A 20579-nucleotide genomic window follows, 5' to 3' on the forward strand; every position below is an offset into this window, starting at 1 on the left:
GAGCATTATTCTCCTTAAATGGGAGAATGGTCTTCAAAATCTAAGATGATTTTGAGGGGATTTAAAATTAATTCATTTATTCCATGTCAAAAATGCTGCATAAAGCCTTTCTCTACTTCTGCTGTGTTTATGAGCAATGATCTGTCCTACAGATTCCTGTTGACAGTTACTAGTTTACTCATATTACAGGGTTTGGGAGGAAAAAAAAAAAGTTAGTAATTTTCCGTTGTCTAGCTCGGAGCACTTAGAGTGTTTTCAGGCTTGCATGGCCACTTCAGGCCTAAAAACAGAATTTGACCCTGAAGAATGCTTTTCGAAAGGTGAATGCCACAGAGGTTTGAATTATTAATATGTATTTCTTTGTTATCGCTCTTCACAGCCAGCTGTTACAAACAGTGATATCATGTTTGTTAAAATTCACTGTCCGTGGGAGACATTGTGCAAATACGCAGAAAGAATGAACATCAGGATGCCTTTCAGGTATTGTGGAAGGAAATTATTTTTATTTGTCATTTAATGCTTAATATTAAAACTTCATTACTTACCTTAAGGCTGAAATGCGTTCTTTGCTGCGTTGTGGCTAGGCATGCTTATATTTCATTTAGGGAGATGATATGGAGAGAGGAGAGGAGAAACAAATAATAGGCACTGTTTTTTCACGTTTACCTGTGGTACTTGTTTTCAAGCTTACCTTCCAAGTCAAATTGAGCATATGCCTTTAGAAAATGATGTTAATAGTTCCCACATTGTTTTGGATGTCCTTGGCAGAGTTTCAGGTATTGTCCATCTGAGCTCAAGTATTCTCCATGATTTTAGGGTATTTCTGAAGTCTTACCCAAAGGCAAGTGAAATGACAGAAATAGCTGGTGTCTTCTGTGTCTCCAATATAACACATATTGGCATACTTTGGAGAAAACGAGATACCTTTATTTCTTGGTCCTCTAGCTTTTCTTCTGTAGAATAATGAACTAAACTGAGTTCCTTGTCTATGTGCTAAACAAATTCTATCATATGTTTTTGCAATAAATGTGTTATTTATTTGTAGGACAAGTTGATATCTCCTGCAATAATGCAGAAGTTTTTAAAGGAGAAAATGTCCCTTTTCAAATCGATTAATAACATTCTTGCAGAGAGAGCAGAGCACCTAGCGTGCTGTAAACCTCATCAGGAGTTGAAGTGGTAACCAGATGACAAAGCTGTGTGACTCACGGAAAATACCCTTACAGCACTCCTTTCTCATTTGAATTGCCAAGTGTTCTACCTTTCATGTCCCTGCTGATTTCAGCTATCACAATGTGGCTCTCGTGCATTGGTCCTAAGCCGGAAACAGTCACCGTGAAGCATCCTTTGCTCAAAACTCACTTCAAATAGCCAGTTCTATACTGAGTTTCCACATCATCCCATTAAGCCTTCAAAGTCCTTCCCATAAAAAAAAAAAAAAAAGGTTTCTATAACAGTCATCTTCCATATGTTTGAGAATATTATTATAGTGCCATTTGAGCTTCTCTAGTTTGAATAATAGTTGTCAGCGTTTTAAATATAGAAATGTTTGCATATGTGTACACGCACACAGAAACAATCTAAATTCCAATTCAAAAGTAGTTCTTTCTTGCTTTTGATAGTTGAAGTCACAAAATTAAGTTAGGATATAGCAATGGTTTGTATTCTTCATCATTTTAGTAACTTCACAGATCAGTAGTGCTCTTCAGAAAAAAACAAAAGGGCTGACTTTTGCAATACCGCTTTATTTGGAAGAAGTACATAAAATGCTAAATTTTGCTGCTTCTCCTTGTTGGCGGTTTTGCTGTAGAATGAAACACATTTATCTGCGAGGAAAAAAGCCCACTGTCAACCTCTACCTCCATAATAGAACTGTGAGAAATAGTAAATTGATCACCATGTATTTTCTCTTTAAAAATATTTTAATAGGAATTTAAATGAAATTGCAGTCTAAACCTGAATATTTCAAATGGGCTATTCCTTTACTTTCCTTACCTTTTAAAAAATAAAATTGAATGCAGTTTTATTGTGACCACAAAGTGGACGTAGCAGAATAGAACAAAGGTCTGTGTTGCTCTGCCAGCAGCCAGCCTAAAGTGTCCAATACAGAAGCTGAGGAAATCTAGAGCAGTGTCTCATGATGCCTCTCCCTTTCCAGGAGGCTGTGGTTTAGAGACTTGCTGAGGCAGAGTTCATGTCTTCATCTTTGAAGATTAGCCCCCGATGGCTTTTCATGGATGCAAAAATAGCCATCTATGCTTCTGTAACAAAATCCGGCAACCACACATTTTATAATTTAATTACTTGTTCTGTCAAAGGCACTTTTGTTTAAGTCTTGAGCTTGCTTATTTAAATCAAACTTTTCTTAAATGGATAGCATATATTGGTTTCCTGAGGTAACTGTTTTCTCCATTCAACAGACAGGGCAAGCAGTACACCCTCATTCTTTTGCACAGCATTGCAAAATTTTGGCTTCCAGTTATGGTCACTAAAATATACCATATGTCGGTATCATATATGAATAATACATGAAGAATTCAACTCATACTTTTTAGATTCACTTTGCTCAATCCAGGAATCTAAACAAAATCAACAGACATATTACACAGGTTAAGAAGTATTTCTGTTGCTGAAAAGTAAAAATGCTTTTTTCTGACCCAAGGGACCACCCAGCATCCTAGAACTGTTATAGCATGGCATTATACCTAAATGTGTTGGCAGATACATAGTATACGTCATATATGTAATGTAGATGGAATCTCAGTGCTTCAATTACAACAGGAAATTTTTCTAGCATTTCAAAAGACTCTGTGGTAATCACTGTTGTCTTGTGTATGGTTTCAAACAGGATTTATGTTAGCTCCAAGGTTAGATCATGACTGAATTACACTTTTTTAACAATTTATAGATATTTTTGCTAAGTATGTGATCTGTCAGTAGAAATGAAGTTCTGTTACATATTTCTGAAACTCAGACAAGAGGTTAATTTTATCTGTGTCTACAAGTATCTCTTGTGACACATAATTATTATTGTGTGTAATGAATAAATTAGTTGTATCTGTAGCTTAGCTGGACTCCATCTGTGCAAAACAGCTAAGGGCAATTAAAGGGAATGAATGAAGGGTTTTGTTAAAAAATGTAATGTCTGAAAATCCTTTAATAATTCTTCATTGCTTCATTTACAATTCTGCCTAGTAATACCAAGTGTCAGGCTGCCAACAGCCTGCAGATTGGTAGATACATAGGCCATGTATTTTCCAGGCAACGTTTCCTTCTCACTCCTTTTAATGTATTAATTTCATTGTTACTTTAATGCGAGTGATGTACTTTAATCAATCTCAAATACTGCCCAGATGGGCAGTTGCAGATCTTGTTAACTATGTATGGTTCTAGGCTGAGAAGTATCCAGAGTGAAAGTATCTTTTTTTGTGTGTGTGTTGGAAAGGGGGGAGGAGGGAGATAAAATATCAACTGAAAATAACCTTTAACTTTTGTAATAATGTATCCAAATAAGCTTGTTTTAATGCCTCATAAAAAATAAACCTTGCAGAAGTAGCAAGGATTCAGGCAAATTTTAAGCAGAAGATGAACTAAGTGAGGAGCAAGTCCCTGGTGCTGAACTTCTCTGTCCCCAGATGAGTTCCGTGGTAAAGATATGGATACCCTGAGGACTCTGCAAGACCAAGGCCTCTGTGTGGTTGAAATGTGACCTGAAAGGATAGGAGGAGGCCAGAAAAAAAAAACCCTGAAAACCTGAAACTAGATGTGCAAAATATTACGTTGCAGCAAATATGTCTCTATAGGGTTTCAAAATAACTGTTTTCAGAAGACTTTACTGGGAATTTCTGGTCTTGTTTCTCTAAGTGTCTATAAGCAGTGAAGGGTGGAGAGAAAGGAACTGTTAACATAAAGGTTGTTTGTTGCAGTTAGTACTCTTAGATTTTTAGGGCCGTGTGTTGTTCTCCTGTTGTATGCAAAATGTCAAGGGAAGGTGATGGTATACCACTTCAGAGAACGAAGATAGTATCTAATGGCATTAAGTGCTTACGGTGTTTAATGCATAGAGTGCATAAAGCATTTAATAGCGTGGAAGCCCTGCTGATTCTTCTAAAATGAGTTTTATTAAATAAAAGCTAAGAAAGACCACATGAAATGACTACTAGCATGACACCGTTGAACCCTGTCTGTTGAGTGTCTTACGAATGAATTATTGATTAGCTATTATTAGCTATAAATCTAAAATTTGGTTTTGACTCAGGAACAAATTTTGAACTTGAAAATATATGAAATTACAGCATTTTAATGACTTATTCTATTTCAGTTATCTTTTTAAAGTGTTTTTCATCTTTCTGTCTATGAAAATGCATGTTTTAAAATGTCCAGTGTTCTTTTATAATGTATATGTCCTTTTCAACTGTCTTCTACTTGATTATTCTCAGCTGATTTTTGCTGTTCTTTCAGGAAAAAATGTTATTACACTGACTGGAGGAGCAAAACCATGGGCAGGTTGGTGGGTGATGTGTAGCTTCTAATTTTGTCAGATAGTCACCCTGCTAAAGAAAATCCATTCGCAGTTGTAAATTTATCCAGGAAACTTGGAAAATTAGATTATTTTCCCAAAAACTCAAAATATGTTAGCTCAAAGTGTTAAAATATTCATCTATAACAAGATGCAGTACTTCAAAGCTTTGCCAGTTCTCATTTTAGAAATGCAAAAATGTTTATGCCAGGAAAAAAAAAAAAGGCCTTATCCTGGCAGCAAAAATTTAATACTGGCACTGTCTCTGCAGTTATGTCTGCTGTTACCAAGGCATATTTCTTTAGCGTGGAAGATAGTTTTGAGCGTATGTCTCAGATTCTGGTAGTCAGCTATTTCCTTAGACATGCAAACGTAACTTCTCTCACGTGTGTCTTGGTGATCAGGACTAAATCAGTGCCACACACCAAAGTGTGAACTTTTATTTGATAGCTGACGGAATAACTTGTGGGCTGCAGTGAAAGCTGTTAAACTCTCTGCGAGGCAGACACATGCAAACCTCACCTGTGGCTGCTGCTGTTGCTGCTACTGTCAGCCAGGAGACGGGTACAAGAGGCCACAGCAGCGGGTGAAAGGAGCCTGGGGGAGCTGGGGAGCGAGGACAGGGGACACTGTGAGCTGTAATCACGCCCTGGTGCTCTAGTCAGACATAATGATGTCTTGTAAATGCTAATTACCTACAGGAAAGATATGAAAATTTTTACATGAGGGAAATCTCCTGAAAGAGAGATCTATCACGAGTTTTCACGAGATGGACCTTGAGATGAGATTACATTTGATTTAGATACTCCCGTTGTTACTTTAGGTGATGAAGAGCTCTCATTATTTCTCGGGAACAATTTAAGTAGTCTCATGATATCAGTTTGCAAAATGATCAGCTAACAAAAGTAGACAAAGCACTGTTGAACGGTAAAGTAAGAAAACTTCGAACACATAAGCAGATAAAATATATTGAAGTAAAACAATCTATAACATAAATTTACAACTGCGTTTTTTCCTCTTCCCAGTCATTCACATGCTTGCTCCATTTTAGCGTGCGTTATAAAAAATGTCAGTGATATACTTTGTAATGCAAAGGCAAAATCAACAAGCTTCACTGCAAAATTGTCTCATTTCATCTGTAATCCATCTGGTGAGTCCTAGATATTAAACAAATTTATTTTCCTTGTTCAGAAGGACAGATGTCTGACACATGCAACTGAAGTTGCACAGCACCTGGGAACCAAGTAATAAACACTTCTTGTGCCAGATTGATTTTTTCATTTGAGACAAATGCTTTTACTTGTGATTTACTTTGTGAGAATTTGGGGATGAATATTTTTCTGACTATTTTTTCTGGCACTTTATGTAATCCAGTGCACAAAGGAATAGAGGAGGCGGGGTGGGAACCAATAAGAAGCTACACCTAAAAATGACAGCTAACTCTAAAATTGCTGACATACACATCTCATCATTTTAACTTCTACTACTGTCATTGTTTCTTTGCATCTTACAACTTTTCAAATTTAACTGCTTCCCTGTAATTTATCAAATCTCTCATTAATATTTCTAAGTTATTAAGTGGAGTTTACAAGAGCTACAGTGAAGAACTGTATTAAAATCCTTGTATATCAAAGGTAAAATTTTAAGGCTATAGAGTTTCTATAATTTAAGAATATGAGGTAACACTAGTACGGTAGTATATCAGACCCTGCTGTGACATGTACACTTCTCTGAATTTATTGACATGGTTATATGGTAGATGTATATATCTATAAATGTCCTTTTAAAAGTCTGCAGAAGATTATTAGGAGCATGAATGAAAGGACAGAAGATAAATGTAATGCTTACTGGTATACTATCTTTTTTACATGTGAGATCTATTTCTTCATTTATGTACCTTAAAAAAGAAACAACATTGTACTTAACCCTGTAAGGCTTGAATTCTATTTGTAGGGCCACACTATAGAAATAATTTCATCATACTCCTTAAGAGCAATATTTGGAAAGCCTTCAACAAGTCTTTTCAAAGAAAATGAAATTGCTAGAAGTGGGATATGCAAGTAAATAATGTAGGTATCAAAAATTGTCTGAACTCTCAGATTTAAGACTGAATAATCTAATGAATCAGTCTTGTATCTGCCATATCAGACACACCGATTTCATACTGGTTAAGAATGACATTGAGGAAAAGAAAATGAAGAGATAGTTGCCTTAGTATGCAGTTTCACCCTGCCCACTGAAATGTTGAAATAAATTCATACTTCTAAGCACAGAGAACCAAAAATGACATTGTTTAGCAACTGAGCTGCAATAAGTTTGCTTTCCAAAAGGACTTTTAAAACCATTTGGATTTCAGTCTACACACTGAAGTGAAATTGTTGATATCATTCCATCGAACAAATACAGTATCCTTTTTTTCCTTTTTTGGTGATGATTGTGTCCATATGTTGAATCTGTCAACCGTAACATTACAAAACATGGAAACATACCACGCCCATGTAATTTGGTGGCATGTGGTTGACAGTTCTGGCCAGTCTTGAGAGGCGCAAACACCGAGCAAACTACTGGGTGGTGATTACTGTCAAAAATACGTAACGTGACCAGTGGCAGTTGCTTGATTCTGGTCTCTCGTTCCATGAGTCTGATCAGATAATTCCGAACTCATCTATACTGTGTTTCTTCACGTTGCAGTCTGCTGAGTAAGTGTAATCTGCAAGGATTTTTGGACTAACTACTTCTGCAAAAAAGAACAACCAACCAGATAAAACAGAACAGTACAGTTGATGAGCAAAGCTGAAACTACAGGCATCTTCATAAAATATTAAATTTTGTGTCTAAGAATAAAAAGTATATGTGTTTCAGAATAATATCCCATAGTCCAAGGGGCATAAAGTTACAGTAGCGCCAGCTGGAGTTGTTTCAGTATGGGCTGCTACTTCAGGTACGCTCTTATCTTTGCAGCACTGTTCCACTGGGACATTTTTTCTCTCATTTCACGAACTCCTGACTTCATGAGTGACTTCACCAGACCAGCTCTGTCTGCTTTTACTCTAATTAAATAGACTACATTGAATAGATTAACTGAGGAATACGTTTAAAATGCTACTTTTGACCTGGAAAGCCGCTCTGTGTAAAAATGCTAATACTTAGTCCTATGATTTAGGCAAAAATTTGACTTAAATTTTTTATCACTTTGACTGAAAGCTCCATGGAACTGCAGTGTCTTCTTCAACTGTAAAATAATGTAAGCCAAGAAAAGAGGTCTCTCTTGCTGGATTATTTTTGTACATGGGGGGATGTACTTTTCACTTGAAATATTCTATGCTTTCTGAAGGCACTAAGTTTTGGAGTGATCAACCGTAAGTGATGTAATGAAAAAGCAATCACACCTTAGGTAAAAAGCCTTTTTGCCTCAGAAGAGAAATTGCAAATGTGATGTGGACATAATTTTTAATTTCTTCCAATGCTGTTCTTCATTACTTTGCATGTTAAAAGCAGCAAACGTGAATTTTAAAAAAGAGCTAATTTCTTTAAGATAAAAATTATCTACTAGTTTTTTAGATTTTTGGAGGGGGAAATAATCAAGGCTCTCTGTGTAACTAATTCAAAAAGATTTTCATAATGAAAAGTCTGAAATCAGATACATTGTTTTTCTGTTCTTCCTGATGCATCTGCATATTTTGCTCATTAAAGAAAAGCCTGGGTTTTGACTCTCAAAAAAATCAGCATGTGAGCAACAGAAGAAAGGATGAAGAAAATAAAGTGAAAACTTGTACTTATATACACTACATATAACTTTGTACCGAGAGAACTTTCACTGGAACCAACAAGATAAGCAATTCACACAGTAAGGTATTATTTGAGTAAGGGAGACTTAAGGGATGCACCTGCCTGGGAACTGTATTCTGTGTTTCAACTTCATGAACATAGTTCTGTTCTTTGGCTCATAATGCTTAGTGTCAAATAGTGTGGTATCCCTCAAGTGCAGTACCAGTTACATACAGACTGTGCACCAATACCTTGGCAATACATAGCAAGAAGAAAATTTTGAGAATTGTAAATGTCAATGTAAAATTCTGATCCCACATTTGGCTTAGATTTCTGTCTGACGCGGTGTCAAATAGGGGTAGAACTTTTTTTGGCTGATGTTGATAGTAAGAGGTACATTTTCACAAAGGTGGCTTTGCTGCTTGAGAGCAACTTACTGTGTCATCACTTACTACTCTGAATTATGAAATGGGTAGCTGTGCTGCTGCTTAGCACAGGCAATTAAGTATTCACCTCAGACAAGAAAAAATCTGATACTTATATCCACAAAAAGTGTAAAGCTGAGATACATATATAGATATATGCTTTATGTATCACGCATACATATTCATTGAGTAAGGCCCCAAACCCGCTGAAAAAATATTATTTAGGTTTATGTTTTTCTAAAGATCAGACCTTTTCTGGATCTCTGATATGCTTATGGTGTCATAAGGTAGCACTCATGCAATATGAGACCTACTCCTTAAATAACCATATTTCATTGCAGTTGAATATGAAAAAAATATAGGTTAGCAAGGAGTGCCAAATTGAAGTAGTAAGGAAGGTAACTTCTAGCATTTGCTTGAAAATTAACTGCACATCACTAGATTTTCCCCTGTATAAATCATGTCCTGAGATACTATTTAGGCAAGTTGCCAGTGGAAGAAAGCCCTTTTTGTTACCAGTATATAATCTATATCCAGGATACAAAAATTATGTTTTGTTTGTGTTTTATAATGTCAATTTTTAGGAAACTGCGTGAAGCCATAACCATCTCTGTGTCACACGTCCTTTACTTTATTTGATGTATAGGTATACTGTTGTGTAAAGTGATATCAGCCCTTGGATTTTGATGAAAATTTTGCAGGGGAAGGCTTTGCTGCAGTCAGAAAATCATAAAAATTTGATCCTGAGCAGTCTCATATTTACTTTAAATTTTACGAGTTTTAGCGTCCGAGTTGCCAGGCAAGGGAGGGAGGAAGAGTTACACTTGCCTTGTCCAGTGGGGCTAGAGAAAGTGATTAGATATATTCTTGAGTAAGGCGTTAAGCATCCGCAGTTCTGCCAGATGAACTACAGATTTTCCCCAGGCTCAATACTGCAGTCCCACCTCAAACCATAATCCCACTAATTTCGGGATGGGTTGTACTTGAGTCAAGTCTGCAAGATAGATCACAAATAAATACTGCTAATTTTCTTCTTAACTCCTTATTTTCTTCTAGTTACTTAATGTAGAAATTTCCTGCTTTCATTTCATTTCTAGTAAGATGTTACTAAATATGCGATGTTGGAGCTAGAAATAACAAGCAGGTGAGAGCACGTAAATCTGATTTCTTTTTGTCTCAGTTTGCAGAGGAATATGAGAGAGCTGAAAAGTTGGTTACCCAGAAATCCAATGAAGCTTGATAAGGAGGCCCTACCTGATCTGGAAGAAACAGATTGCTACACAGCACCCTTTAGCCGTGCACGCATACACCAGTAAGTGCTGGAACTGGAAAGGCAGTGCGAGAGACCACAAGGATTTTTTATTTTCTCACTTCTTCCAAGCAAGTGCCATAGAGGCAGCCGTTAGCAGATGGTCACTGGCAAATACCCAGTATCATATTTGATATTTGCTATGGGTTTTCTCTTAAAGCCAAAGTCTACTCCCTGGTACTTGCTATTTGACGGTCGCTCAGTAGCATAGGCAAAAATTTGACTGAAAAATGAAGTCTTCCTTTTTGGTTTAGAAGTTTTTCGTTCCATTATACTACAAAATGCAAATACTTGCTCAAGTTTGGTTTGCTTAATTACATATTTTACTTAGGCAAAACCTGAGACAGCTGTTGAAATTGGGAACACGTGGAGGCAAGCTACAACCAGTGGTGATTTTTTTTTTCTTTCTTATCAGAAACTGTGCTATAAATCTTTTCAGGACCCAAAAAGTAAGACTTGAAAATTCTGGCTGTTTCTTCATTTTAAATGTATTCTGTGATTAATTCTTTTAGAAGAGAAAAGTTCATTCAAAGTAGAAGTATAAAGTAGGCTAAATAGGAATATTTTTTTTCTCAGTAAAGCAGCTATATGCTAGCGGACTGACTTTACCCTGGAAAGATAGCGTAATTGCATTATAATATAATTTTTTTTTTTTTCAGTAATTGACTATATTGCATGGGATCAATCACCTGTTTTTTGATGTTATTTCTCAACCAGCTCAGCTGATGTTATCAACCATAATAGTGTCACTTTTGGCACAGCTGAGTAGGCAAAAGCTCCTGCATGTCAGATTTCTGGCATCCAGGAACCAGAGCCATCTGGGAAAGGGTGCTTTATTTGGCTCCATCCTAAGATTTTCTAAGGGAAAGTGGTTGTGGAGCTGCTGCTCAAGTGTCCAGTGCATGGAGATAATTTATTTTTTTCTAAATAGTAGTTTTGGTAGTTCCATGACACAGACATCTGCCAACTCAGAAGTAACTTGAATTTGAGAACAGCCACTGCTTCTGGAGGTCTTTTTTAAATTAATTATATCCAGAACACAAATTACCTAGATAGTATGTTAGAATTTAGTTTTAGTTGCTCTGTTTTCCCAACAATAATCTGTCATCATGATAAATTTACTGGACCTGAGAAAGATGCTCTAGGGATGTAAAATCTTGTATCTTGTGCAGTAACCAAGGAGGGTTAAGATCCAATAAACCACTGTGAGAAGAAAACACTTGAGCAGCTATGTTTCAACACCTGTGCATTGTTTGACTATTAAAAGGCACTCATTATTTTAATAGTTTTACGATAAACAACAAAGACAGCTTCTTCAGCAATTCCACAAGAAGTAGAATCGTGCATCACATGCTGCAGAGAACTAAGTATGAAGATGGAAAATCCAAAATGGGTGAGAATGCTGTATCTTTTTCCTAACCTGTAGCTATAAAAATTTCGTATCTTTACTTGCCTGGAAAAGTATCATTTGAGTAAACTCAATTAATTTTGCCATTCCTTGAAATCTTTTTATTCGCCCAGTAACAGAGTTAAAGGAATGTCATATCAATTATTTTCTTAAATAACTCAGTGAAAGTTGGCAATATTTTTCACCTAATTACTCATTCTTTAAAGTAAATTGGAGAGATTATGATAACTTTATGTAATAAAGAGCCACAATAAAGACGACATATACTTCAGAAAACTGTCGAGTGTTTTCTAGGACTGGTCCTAGTAGTTTTGCTACTAACCAGCAGTTCCAGTCCAGCAGGATCAATGTGAGCTATACTTCACTTATTTGAGGCCTCCGTGCAGCTCAGAGGCAGTTGAGTTTATGTCAACTCTCCTATTACAGTATTATTTTTTGGAAGGTCTAACTATTCATTTTCATTTACAATGAACAGGGGATATATGTATGATTTCGTATCTTCTTTGCAGGAATTAAATTAAGAATTAAATATATAGAGACATACTTCAACCTTATACTTACGAAGATGATAGAAATTACAGAAAGTTGTTGCTTGAGTTTCTGAACGAAAGCTGTTGTAAGAAAAACGTAGAAAACAAGGGTTCAAATCTAATGCCTTTGAAGTTGATGATGGCAAATTTCATTACGAGATTAGTTTAGCATAATTTGTATATTTGAATGGACAAATCTGAAATCTGTCACAGGTACTTATTTCTTGGGGAAACTGTTGGCTATGGGTGTGCTCTTCCAGGCTACTGAGTCTTTTTATTATAATTATTAATGGTTGTTTATTAATAATGTTTTATAATGTGCTTTGATAGTACAACAAATCTGGTTTTAGGAAGACTCTAGGAACTGATCCAAAATGCTGTAGCCAGTATGACACAGAGCACCGCTCTGATACAAACTCCTTCAGCTGGCTAATATTTAAAAATAACAACAGGTTAGCTTTTAACCCTGCAGGCTTTTCTGCCTCAAGGATTGTCTGTCCATACCACCCTCTGTGTATGTCAGATCATCTGGTCACCCATAAAATCTGTATCATATACTCTGACGAATACAACAACAACGCAACTATCTTCTCACACTTGATCCGGCACGAGCACCCAACCCTGAGAAAAAAGTTGCAGACATTGGTCTTCAGAAGGTTGCTGTAGTTTGGCAGAGCCAGAAGTCTCAAGGGATCAGCACAAACGGTGGGATTATTGATTATTGTTAACTGTAGCAGCATCCTGAGCATCTAATATCAAGTTACATTCTCAATATGTAACTTGAAAATTCGCACTGCTTGAAATCAAATGTGTGTAAAAAATTGATATCAGAACTAATGCTTTTTTCTTTTTAGGTATTAATAGATTACTAAATAATGGAACATATGAAGCAGCATTTCCACCACATGAGGTAACCTGGTTAATTTTGCATTTGTCTTTCTATTTAGATGAAAGCTTGTGTTATTGTTTTGAGATCCTACTTTAATTTTGTCCTGCAAACTTTTAATTTCACTATGTAATCTGTTGAGACTGTTTCTTTTTATAGCTCTTATTTTAATATTGGCTTTTTAAATTTTTCTTATATAATGCATTATAATAACTTCCTGGAGCGTTTTCTTACTGAACTAGAATATTATAATCCTTTTTTTATTTTTGTGAATCGGACATTGCCTGTGGTGTTCCTAATGAGAATATCAGTTTTTCCAAATTGTTCCAATTAGTTGTATTAAATTATTTTTGCCTGCCACCTACGAAATGTTCTGGTTTTCCAATAGCTTGTGCACTGGATCACAGTTAGGGAGACTGGTTAATTATTTCCCATTTAGTCTTTTCTAAATAGTTGTGGATAACTTCTACTTGACGATATCTTCTTCAGTAGGTTAAATACTACTGAAGACTGTAAACCCATGAAGTAAATGAAAAACTTGTGTTTGACTTCAGAGGGTTTTCAGACAATCTTTGTGTATTGAAAAGAAAGAAGCAAGCCACACATCTTCAGTTATTTTAAATGCCGATCAGTAGCTTGGTAATTGCATCTGTGAACTCTGTGGTTGCTCGGGCTGAATATTGTGACTTGATCTTGTGTTTCAAAGGGCTGACCTGTGCTTTACAAATTGCTGAGAGTATTTCTTTTTTATACAGTATTAATAATTAAATACTGGGAATATAGAGAAGGAGTATTTTAGATAAATAATTGAACATCCTTGTTAATGCTTTAGCTGTGCTTTACTGACTTCAGGGAAAAGCTGGGCATACTGCTAGAAAAACCTGTGAAGCTTTCTCTGGCTGTCAAAACCATGCTGTCATATCCATTTTATGTGTATGTACCTTTGTTGTGGCATAAGCTACTGTTTCAAAGTTTAGTTAAGGTTAATGAAGTCATATTTTTAAGCCACTCTTGCTTTAATTGCCGCTTGACTGGTGCTAAGGGCTAGTGGTTGAACACTCTAATACTTTTTTAATTTATATTTTCTCTATCACACGAGCAAATGAGCGTGAAAATTCAGTCCCAGTGGGAACGCTGAAACTTGAACTCTCTTATGGAGAAACAGTGCAGAAAGAAAGCAGCCGGGGGTGGGGGGGGGGGGGAAGAGATTTAAAAATATGCAATACTGGGTGTAATGCATTATGCATTGCAGTCATTCACCCAGGTGACTGTGAGAATAAGTTGATGTTCTGTTCCTAGGTGTTCCTAGACATTGCAAAGGTCACACTCTGTGTTGACATTTTTCTGTATGCTTCTTTGCTATGTTTAGCTTTCTTTTTATCTCATTCTTAAACCAAGAGGGTCAGTGGATTGCAGCAAGTAAATAGTGTTCTTTCAATTGTGGGGAATGCTCAAGATTTCAAATCAATGATAAAAATCTAAATGGCTAAATTACGCGGATCTGCCAGGGTCGAGAATCTGTCTGATTGCTATCTCTGAGGTACTGCTCTGGGGAACTCTGTTCTCCTCCCAAGAAATTATTTGGCTCACTTGCAGTTATTTGATGAAAGAATTTCTTTACCATAACCAAGTGGGTGGGGTCTTTTTAGGGGAAAAAGTTCAGCTAAAGGAGATGTCCTCCTTCAGAATTGGACCAAAATTACAATTACAAGAGATTCTGCTTAGGATGGTTCTAGCGAATCTGTGTGTTACCTTTCGACTGCTGAGCATGAGGCTATTCTTTCAGGCTGTAAGGCAGCCTGTGAATGTCAGACATGGCCTGGAAGGGCTCCTTTTGGGTCAGATTGACTCTGTGTTTTGCTTCTAATGCCTCTGAGAGTCCTGTGTAGCTTCAAAATAATGCCAGTTCTGTTGTTTCCATCATCTTAGAAAGTACGTGCCACAGAAAGACTATTTTTTTCTATACTTTTAAACAGGAGTTAAAGTCATAGAAAATATCTAGGAAAGGAGAACTGAGCTGACATACTAGAAATTTCTAAAATTTCTAAAATTTTATAAGAGAGAAAAAAAGATACTGCAAACATCTCATGAAAAATTGAAGCAGGTGAAAGCATACAAATAAGCATATATTAGCAAAATAGAAACACTGTACTTGAAACCATGTAAAGAGTTGAGTAGTTCTTCATAGTCTTGTACTAGTATGGTTCTATCATTAATTCTTAGAGAAACCGGCCATTTTAGAAGTACATGTGACCATATCTCTTCTGTCAGGCTTACGTGGTAGCTCCAGATGACATGTTTCAGAGCTGTCCATAATATGAGACCTATTTATTAAAAACAGTGAACACTTCATTTAAAATCATATTCAAATACCTAAGAAATTTATATATTTTTCCATAATGCCTAATAATATACTTTTATTTATTTATTTTTTTCAGGGAAGCCACAAAAGTAGACATCCCATCAAAACACATGGAGCTCAGAATCACAGACACCTCTTATATGAGCGCTGGGCACGGTGGGGAATGTGGTACAAATACCAGCCACTCGATTTAATCAGGTATTAGTATTTGAAGAGTAGCTTGTTTCTGTGATACAACCAACCTGGTAACAGCGCATTAACCATACTGCTAAATTCCTTGTCCTTATGCCTTCCTGTAAAATTTAGCTATTCGGTATTACCAGATAAGACTGAAATTCTTTCAGTTGCTTCTTTTTCCACGTGGGTTTAAATAAACTTCTGTTTATATAAGCAGAGAGGTATATGTAATTGAAGTTAAATAATTGTGATGTTTGGGTTTCATACTTTCCTCAACTTTGAGATTGAATGCTAATAATTCATTTTGCCTTGCTGACAGTTTTTATTCCTGATCTGACAGTCATAACCGATCATTGTACCCAGTATTGTTCCACTGAAGGCTGCGCAGCTAAGCATGTGCCATGGGACAATTCTGTGCTGATCAAATAGTATTATCCATGACTGACTTTCTGATCACTGCTACTTCATCCCTTCTAGCAACTGATACCCAAGTTTTGAAGAATTAAAGCTCAGTCTTCAACTTATGTTTTCAATCCATTGTTTTCCCTAACAATAGTTTGAAATATGTCATATTACATGATTATCTATCATAAATGCTTTTTGTAATGGAATACTCAGGTCATACCAACTTAACTTTATCCCTTTCCAGTAATTTTGTGTGTGTGTGTTTTTCTCTCTCTCTCTCTCTGCAAATAAAAAGTCCTACATTTAATAATGTTGAAACTAGTACATCTACTTAGTCATTGCAAGGACATGAAAATTACAGAGCACTTCAGTTATATCCTTAGAAAATATATGTTCTGGTAAGTCTGCAAGTAGTGTCACTAGAATATTATGCTAGCCTGAAATAAAATGTCTTGGTAAACTGACAATAATTTTACCCTAAACTTGTAATGGTAGTACCTCATTAGAATTATTCTACTACTGTGAAGATAGAGGTCACCATAAGTCCCTAAGTTTTAACTTCAAACAATGTATGTGTTTCTTTTCCATGTAGGCGATATTTTGGTGAAAAAATTGGACTGTATTTTGCCTGGTTGGGGTGGTATACTGGAATGCTTATTCCTGCTGCCCTGGTTGGGCTCTTTGTTTTCCTCTATGGATTATTTACAATGGATTCCAGCCAAGTAAGGTAAAATCCCATTTAAAAACATAATAGCCTGTTGAAAATTAAGAACAGTCTGTTACAACTTAGATCATTATTATACTTATAAATGCTTTCCAGACATGGTAATCATGTAAAAATAACCAAATAGAACACTGGATTCTTCAGTCAAGTGTATCCACTTCGTATATCTGTTTTGTATCAAGCTGGATGCATACCATTCACAAGTGCTCTTACCGCTGCATCGCAGTGATTCCCATCCTGTCTGTAAGGAAAACCAGCAAGTACCGATTCTAATGTCGTAGGTACTGCAATGGTTGTCATTCTAGTCAAGGCTAATGGATGACAAAAAAGTCAGACATAGTCCCTCTTTACCTCCATCTTGTCTATAAATTCCAGAGTGTAGTACAGCTGCTAAACTTAAACTTACTTTTGTCTATGCCTTTTTTTTCTCCCAGTGGTAATAGTGGCAAACTTCGAGTCTTAACAAAATTCTTAACTCTGTCAGTGTAAACTGCAGCCAGGAGACCCAGCTTCAGGGAGATTACAAGCTAGTTTTCAGGTTTCCCACTGTTGTGATTTTGCCCTGGGAGGGGCTTATGTCAATTTAGAAACAGTGATTCGGGTGCTGGAGTTAAGTGCTGACTGTATTTTTAGGAACTGTTCCAGAGGACGCACCCTTGTTACAAAGTTTTCCATTAGATGTCATCCTACACAACAGTATCAGTGCTCTTAAGTTGCAAGTGTTGCTCCAAGCAGTTTGGATGCTTAGGCTGAAGTATACTTGGAGTCGGAGTTCATAGGAAGTGTTGTTTCTTGGGCTTTGAGCAGGACTGTTTTATGTTTTCTTTATGGCATTGTCTTTATCTTCTACTTCACAGTGAGTTGTTATTATATTCTGCAGTGCTGTAATTAAGCCTATTTTAGGCTTGCTTTTGTACAGCAAACTCCTGATAGACTTTACAACTTCAAACTGCATTAAATGCAATTAAATGCAATAAATGTATCAGCCAGGCAGCTATGCTATCTTTAGGATATTGTTCTCTCTATTAGGATTGTTTTGCATTATAAATATCTGTAAAATGCAATGGATGTAATGTAAAGTTGAGGATCAGCCTCTTCGTAGAGTGTAGTACTGTTGAACTGGGAAGCTTGTATTCTTCACATGTACAATGGCACAGTTTCGACAAGGGGGGAACGAAAGGCCATAATCTACTGTTACCAGGGTATAGCTTAAGATTTTAGGCACTCCTTGTGGAAGAGAAAAATGTGGCATTGACACTCCCCAAGAGAAAGAGAAAATTTAATTTTTTCAAATTGTAAGCCATTATGTGCTTGCATATGTCATACACTTCTCCCAAGAAGACTTGGAGATTTAACTCCTGCTAAGTTCTTTTAACAGAGAGATGCAGTTACCTTGCTTGCAGAAGGTTGCAGGGTATAAATCACAGGAGGCAGAGGTAGGCTAGCTTTCCTGTTTTCCTAAGTTTTTCCCCTTGGCTGCTGTTGAGCAGCTGCAGACAGAACATGCAGATTTTTGTTTGCTCCCCATGGAGGCTGGTTGTCTTGGGGCCCATCCTGCGGTGCCTCAGTGTCATGCTGTGCTGCACAGAGCGCCAAGGTACCCATCAGGGGCTCAGGACTCCATTCCAGAAGCAAGAGCCTGAAAAGTAGGTGATCCACTGTATAAGCCCTAGCTGCCTGCAAGGGGAGGGGAGTATTTATATGTTTATTATAGCTAACAATAGCCAGTGTTCACTTCAAAATACTGACAGAGGGTGGGTTAATGCAGAAGCCCCAGCGGCGTGCTCTGTGGCAGCCCCAGAACATCTGTAATCTACATGTATTAATTATGGGCAGAAGGTCCTCTCTGCCTTTGATGGTGTCAGTCTGTGCAGTCCCTCTGGTTAGTCGTGACACAATACTGTCCTATCAATGCATTGCTATGACCAAGTTAGTAAGACCTGCTGTGAGATGTGCATTCAAGAACAGAGCTTAACTAACTCAAGCTGATTGTGACTAGCCTGATAAAATGTATGTAGATGTTTTCTGCATCACCTTGTGTACTTAACTAATTCTAAGGGCCAGTGGTAACAGATGCTGCTCCTTCCCGAATTTGCTTACTTAGCCTGGAAGGGGTTAGTGAGGGTTAGACAGAAACCTCATGCCTAGAGCACAGGTACACAACCTGAATGCTCTTATTCTTGCCATATTCTGGGACTGTGCGATTATTTATCTAGTGTTTCTGCAGTCATTTAAAGGAAACTGCTGGATAAACATCCTTATCCGTTATAAAATGTATCATTTGATTTTGAGCACTGCAGCTACTGCAGTATGCAAATGCAATGTTCAGCAGCTATCAGGAAGAAACAGTGTCGGTTGGGTACGCTATTCTGACAAAATCTAGACACAGGAAACCCAGCGGCATTTAGGAATTTAAACCTTGTGCCAGGGCATTATGGCAATGTCGTACCTGCCACATTGCCCCAGATTCAGTATTATTCAGTGTAATACTACTTCATGTGAAACAGGTTTCACCCTATTAATGCATGTTATTAGGAATTAATAGATGTTAGGAGGTGTTGATTTATAGTATGATAAATTCTGTCAAAAAAGCCTATTTTTCATCTGTCTTGTGTATGACAAAATTTGAACTTACTGACCGATGAAATTCTTTTTGCGGAAGCATGCTTTCCTCAGTGATGTCCCTTCTGGTTGATGGTTGGACTTGATGATCTTGCAGGTCTTGTCCAACCGTAGTGATTCTGTGATTCTGATTCACCTCTCAGGCACGGGGAGCTGCCATGAGCTCCCCCCCCGCTAGTGGCTGCAGGCAGAAAACCATCGTTTTCTTCTTCTCCGCTGAGGTCCAGCGCAGTTTCAGCAGAGAAGGAATAAGCAAATACATGAGCATACATTACCATAGAACCAAACGTTGCTTGCGATGGCAGCCATAGGTTTTATGCAGCAATAATTCGAGGGTTATGCAGAATGATGTCACACCTAAGAACTAGTTTGTCTTTCTTACGATGTGTACAAGTGCCTGCCTCTGCTCCGTGCTCGGGGTCTGTCCTGATACCAGCTGGCTCTTTTTATATATATATTAAAAATTATATAAATATAAATATCTCAGCCTCTGCTGGGACCCCATCTCAGCCCGGCATGGGGCCATCAGTCCCTGCCCCCTGTGTAAAGGAAAGATGCTCTGTATAGTTCATCTGTGGCTGCCACAAGCAAGTTGGAAATGGAGCATATTTGCTCCCTTTCTGGTGGTACCCTTCCTTCTTTCCCAGGGTGAGTGCTCCTCTCACACTGCCTTTTGCCCCTTGTCATAGTCTCTCTCTCCTTTCCTCAGTTCCAGTTTTAGGGAAACAATAAACTGTCAGGTCTGATTGAATCATTCGGTGATTCAAATGTGTTGTACAGGGAGGAGGAAGGTGAAATAAGATGGGAAGACAAAAACCCTGCATGCACACTGTGGTATCAGGGACTAGACTCTATTATAAGCAAATACGCATCTATGTCCCATGTTTAAAAGCATAAATTATTCCATTCTACACAGTTAGGGACATTGTTCCTATCACGAAACAAGTGTGTAAGATGGGCAGTGTTACTGAAAGCACGTTGGGATTGAGCATGTTGTTTTTCTTGCATGGGTTTGGAATAAATCTTGATAATACTGTGGTTGCCGGGAGCTGGCACTGAGGTCCCCCAGGGAACTGAGACTACTGTGCCGGCAGCTCATTGCAGGATTCGGTTGTGAGATGAAGGTAACCAAGAGAAAAATCCAGAGAGTCTCTGGTGAAGAAACTCCGTAGTAGCTTTCAGAGTATTTGGATTATATTCATAGGGCTCAGACATGCAAAAACAAAAATGCGAACATGAATTTGTATTCCTTGTTTTGTACTCTTTTAAATATACTTTGATCCATTTGCCCTCCCTAAGCTAAACGGGGGGAAATGAGAAGTGGTAGTCAAAGGGAAGGGCTTAAATAGTCCTATAGTAGTCCCTTCATTTGGGTTCTTTTCTTTCAACAAACTATGTGCCATATCTATTACTTATCTTTATTCTCAAGTTAGATGTCAAGCTA

General features: G+C 37.3%; 1 protein-coding gene across 2 annotated transcripts in view; it reads left to right on the plus strand.

The window, feature by feature from the left end:
- Positions 1–20579, plus strand: part of ANO3 (anoctamin 3) — a 197274-nt gene that overhangs the window by 139956 nt on the left and 36739 nt on the right. For both annotated transcript variants that reach the window (XM_059825930.1, XM_059825931.1), the window contains exons 6-12: positions 380–480; positions 4462–4506; positions 9893–10024; positions 11308–11414; positions 12814–12869; positions 15284–15405; positions 16382–16516. In XM_059825930.1, the coding sequence (XP_059681913.1) occupies positions 380–480; positions 4462–4506; positions 9893–10024; positions 11308–11414; positions 12814–12869; positions 15284–15405; positions 16382–16516 (698 nt within the window). The remainder of the gene's footprint in view (positions 1–379; positions 481–4461; positions 4507–9892; positions 10025–11307; positions 11415–12813; positions 12870–15283; positions 15406–16381; positions 16517–20579) is intronic.

This window comes from Gavia stellata, chromosome 17 (genome assembly GCF_030936135.1).
Source record: "Gavia stellata isolate bGavSte3 chromosome 17, bGavSte3.hap2, whole genome shotgun sequence".
Classification (NCBI taxonomy): domain Eukaryota; kingdom Metazoa; phylum Chordata; class Aves; order Gaviiformes; family Gaviidae; genus Gavia; species Gavia stellata.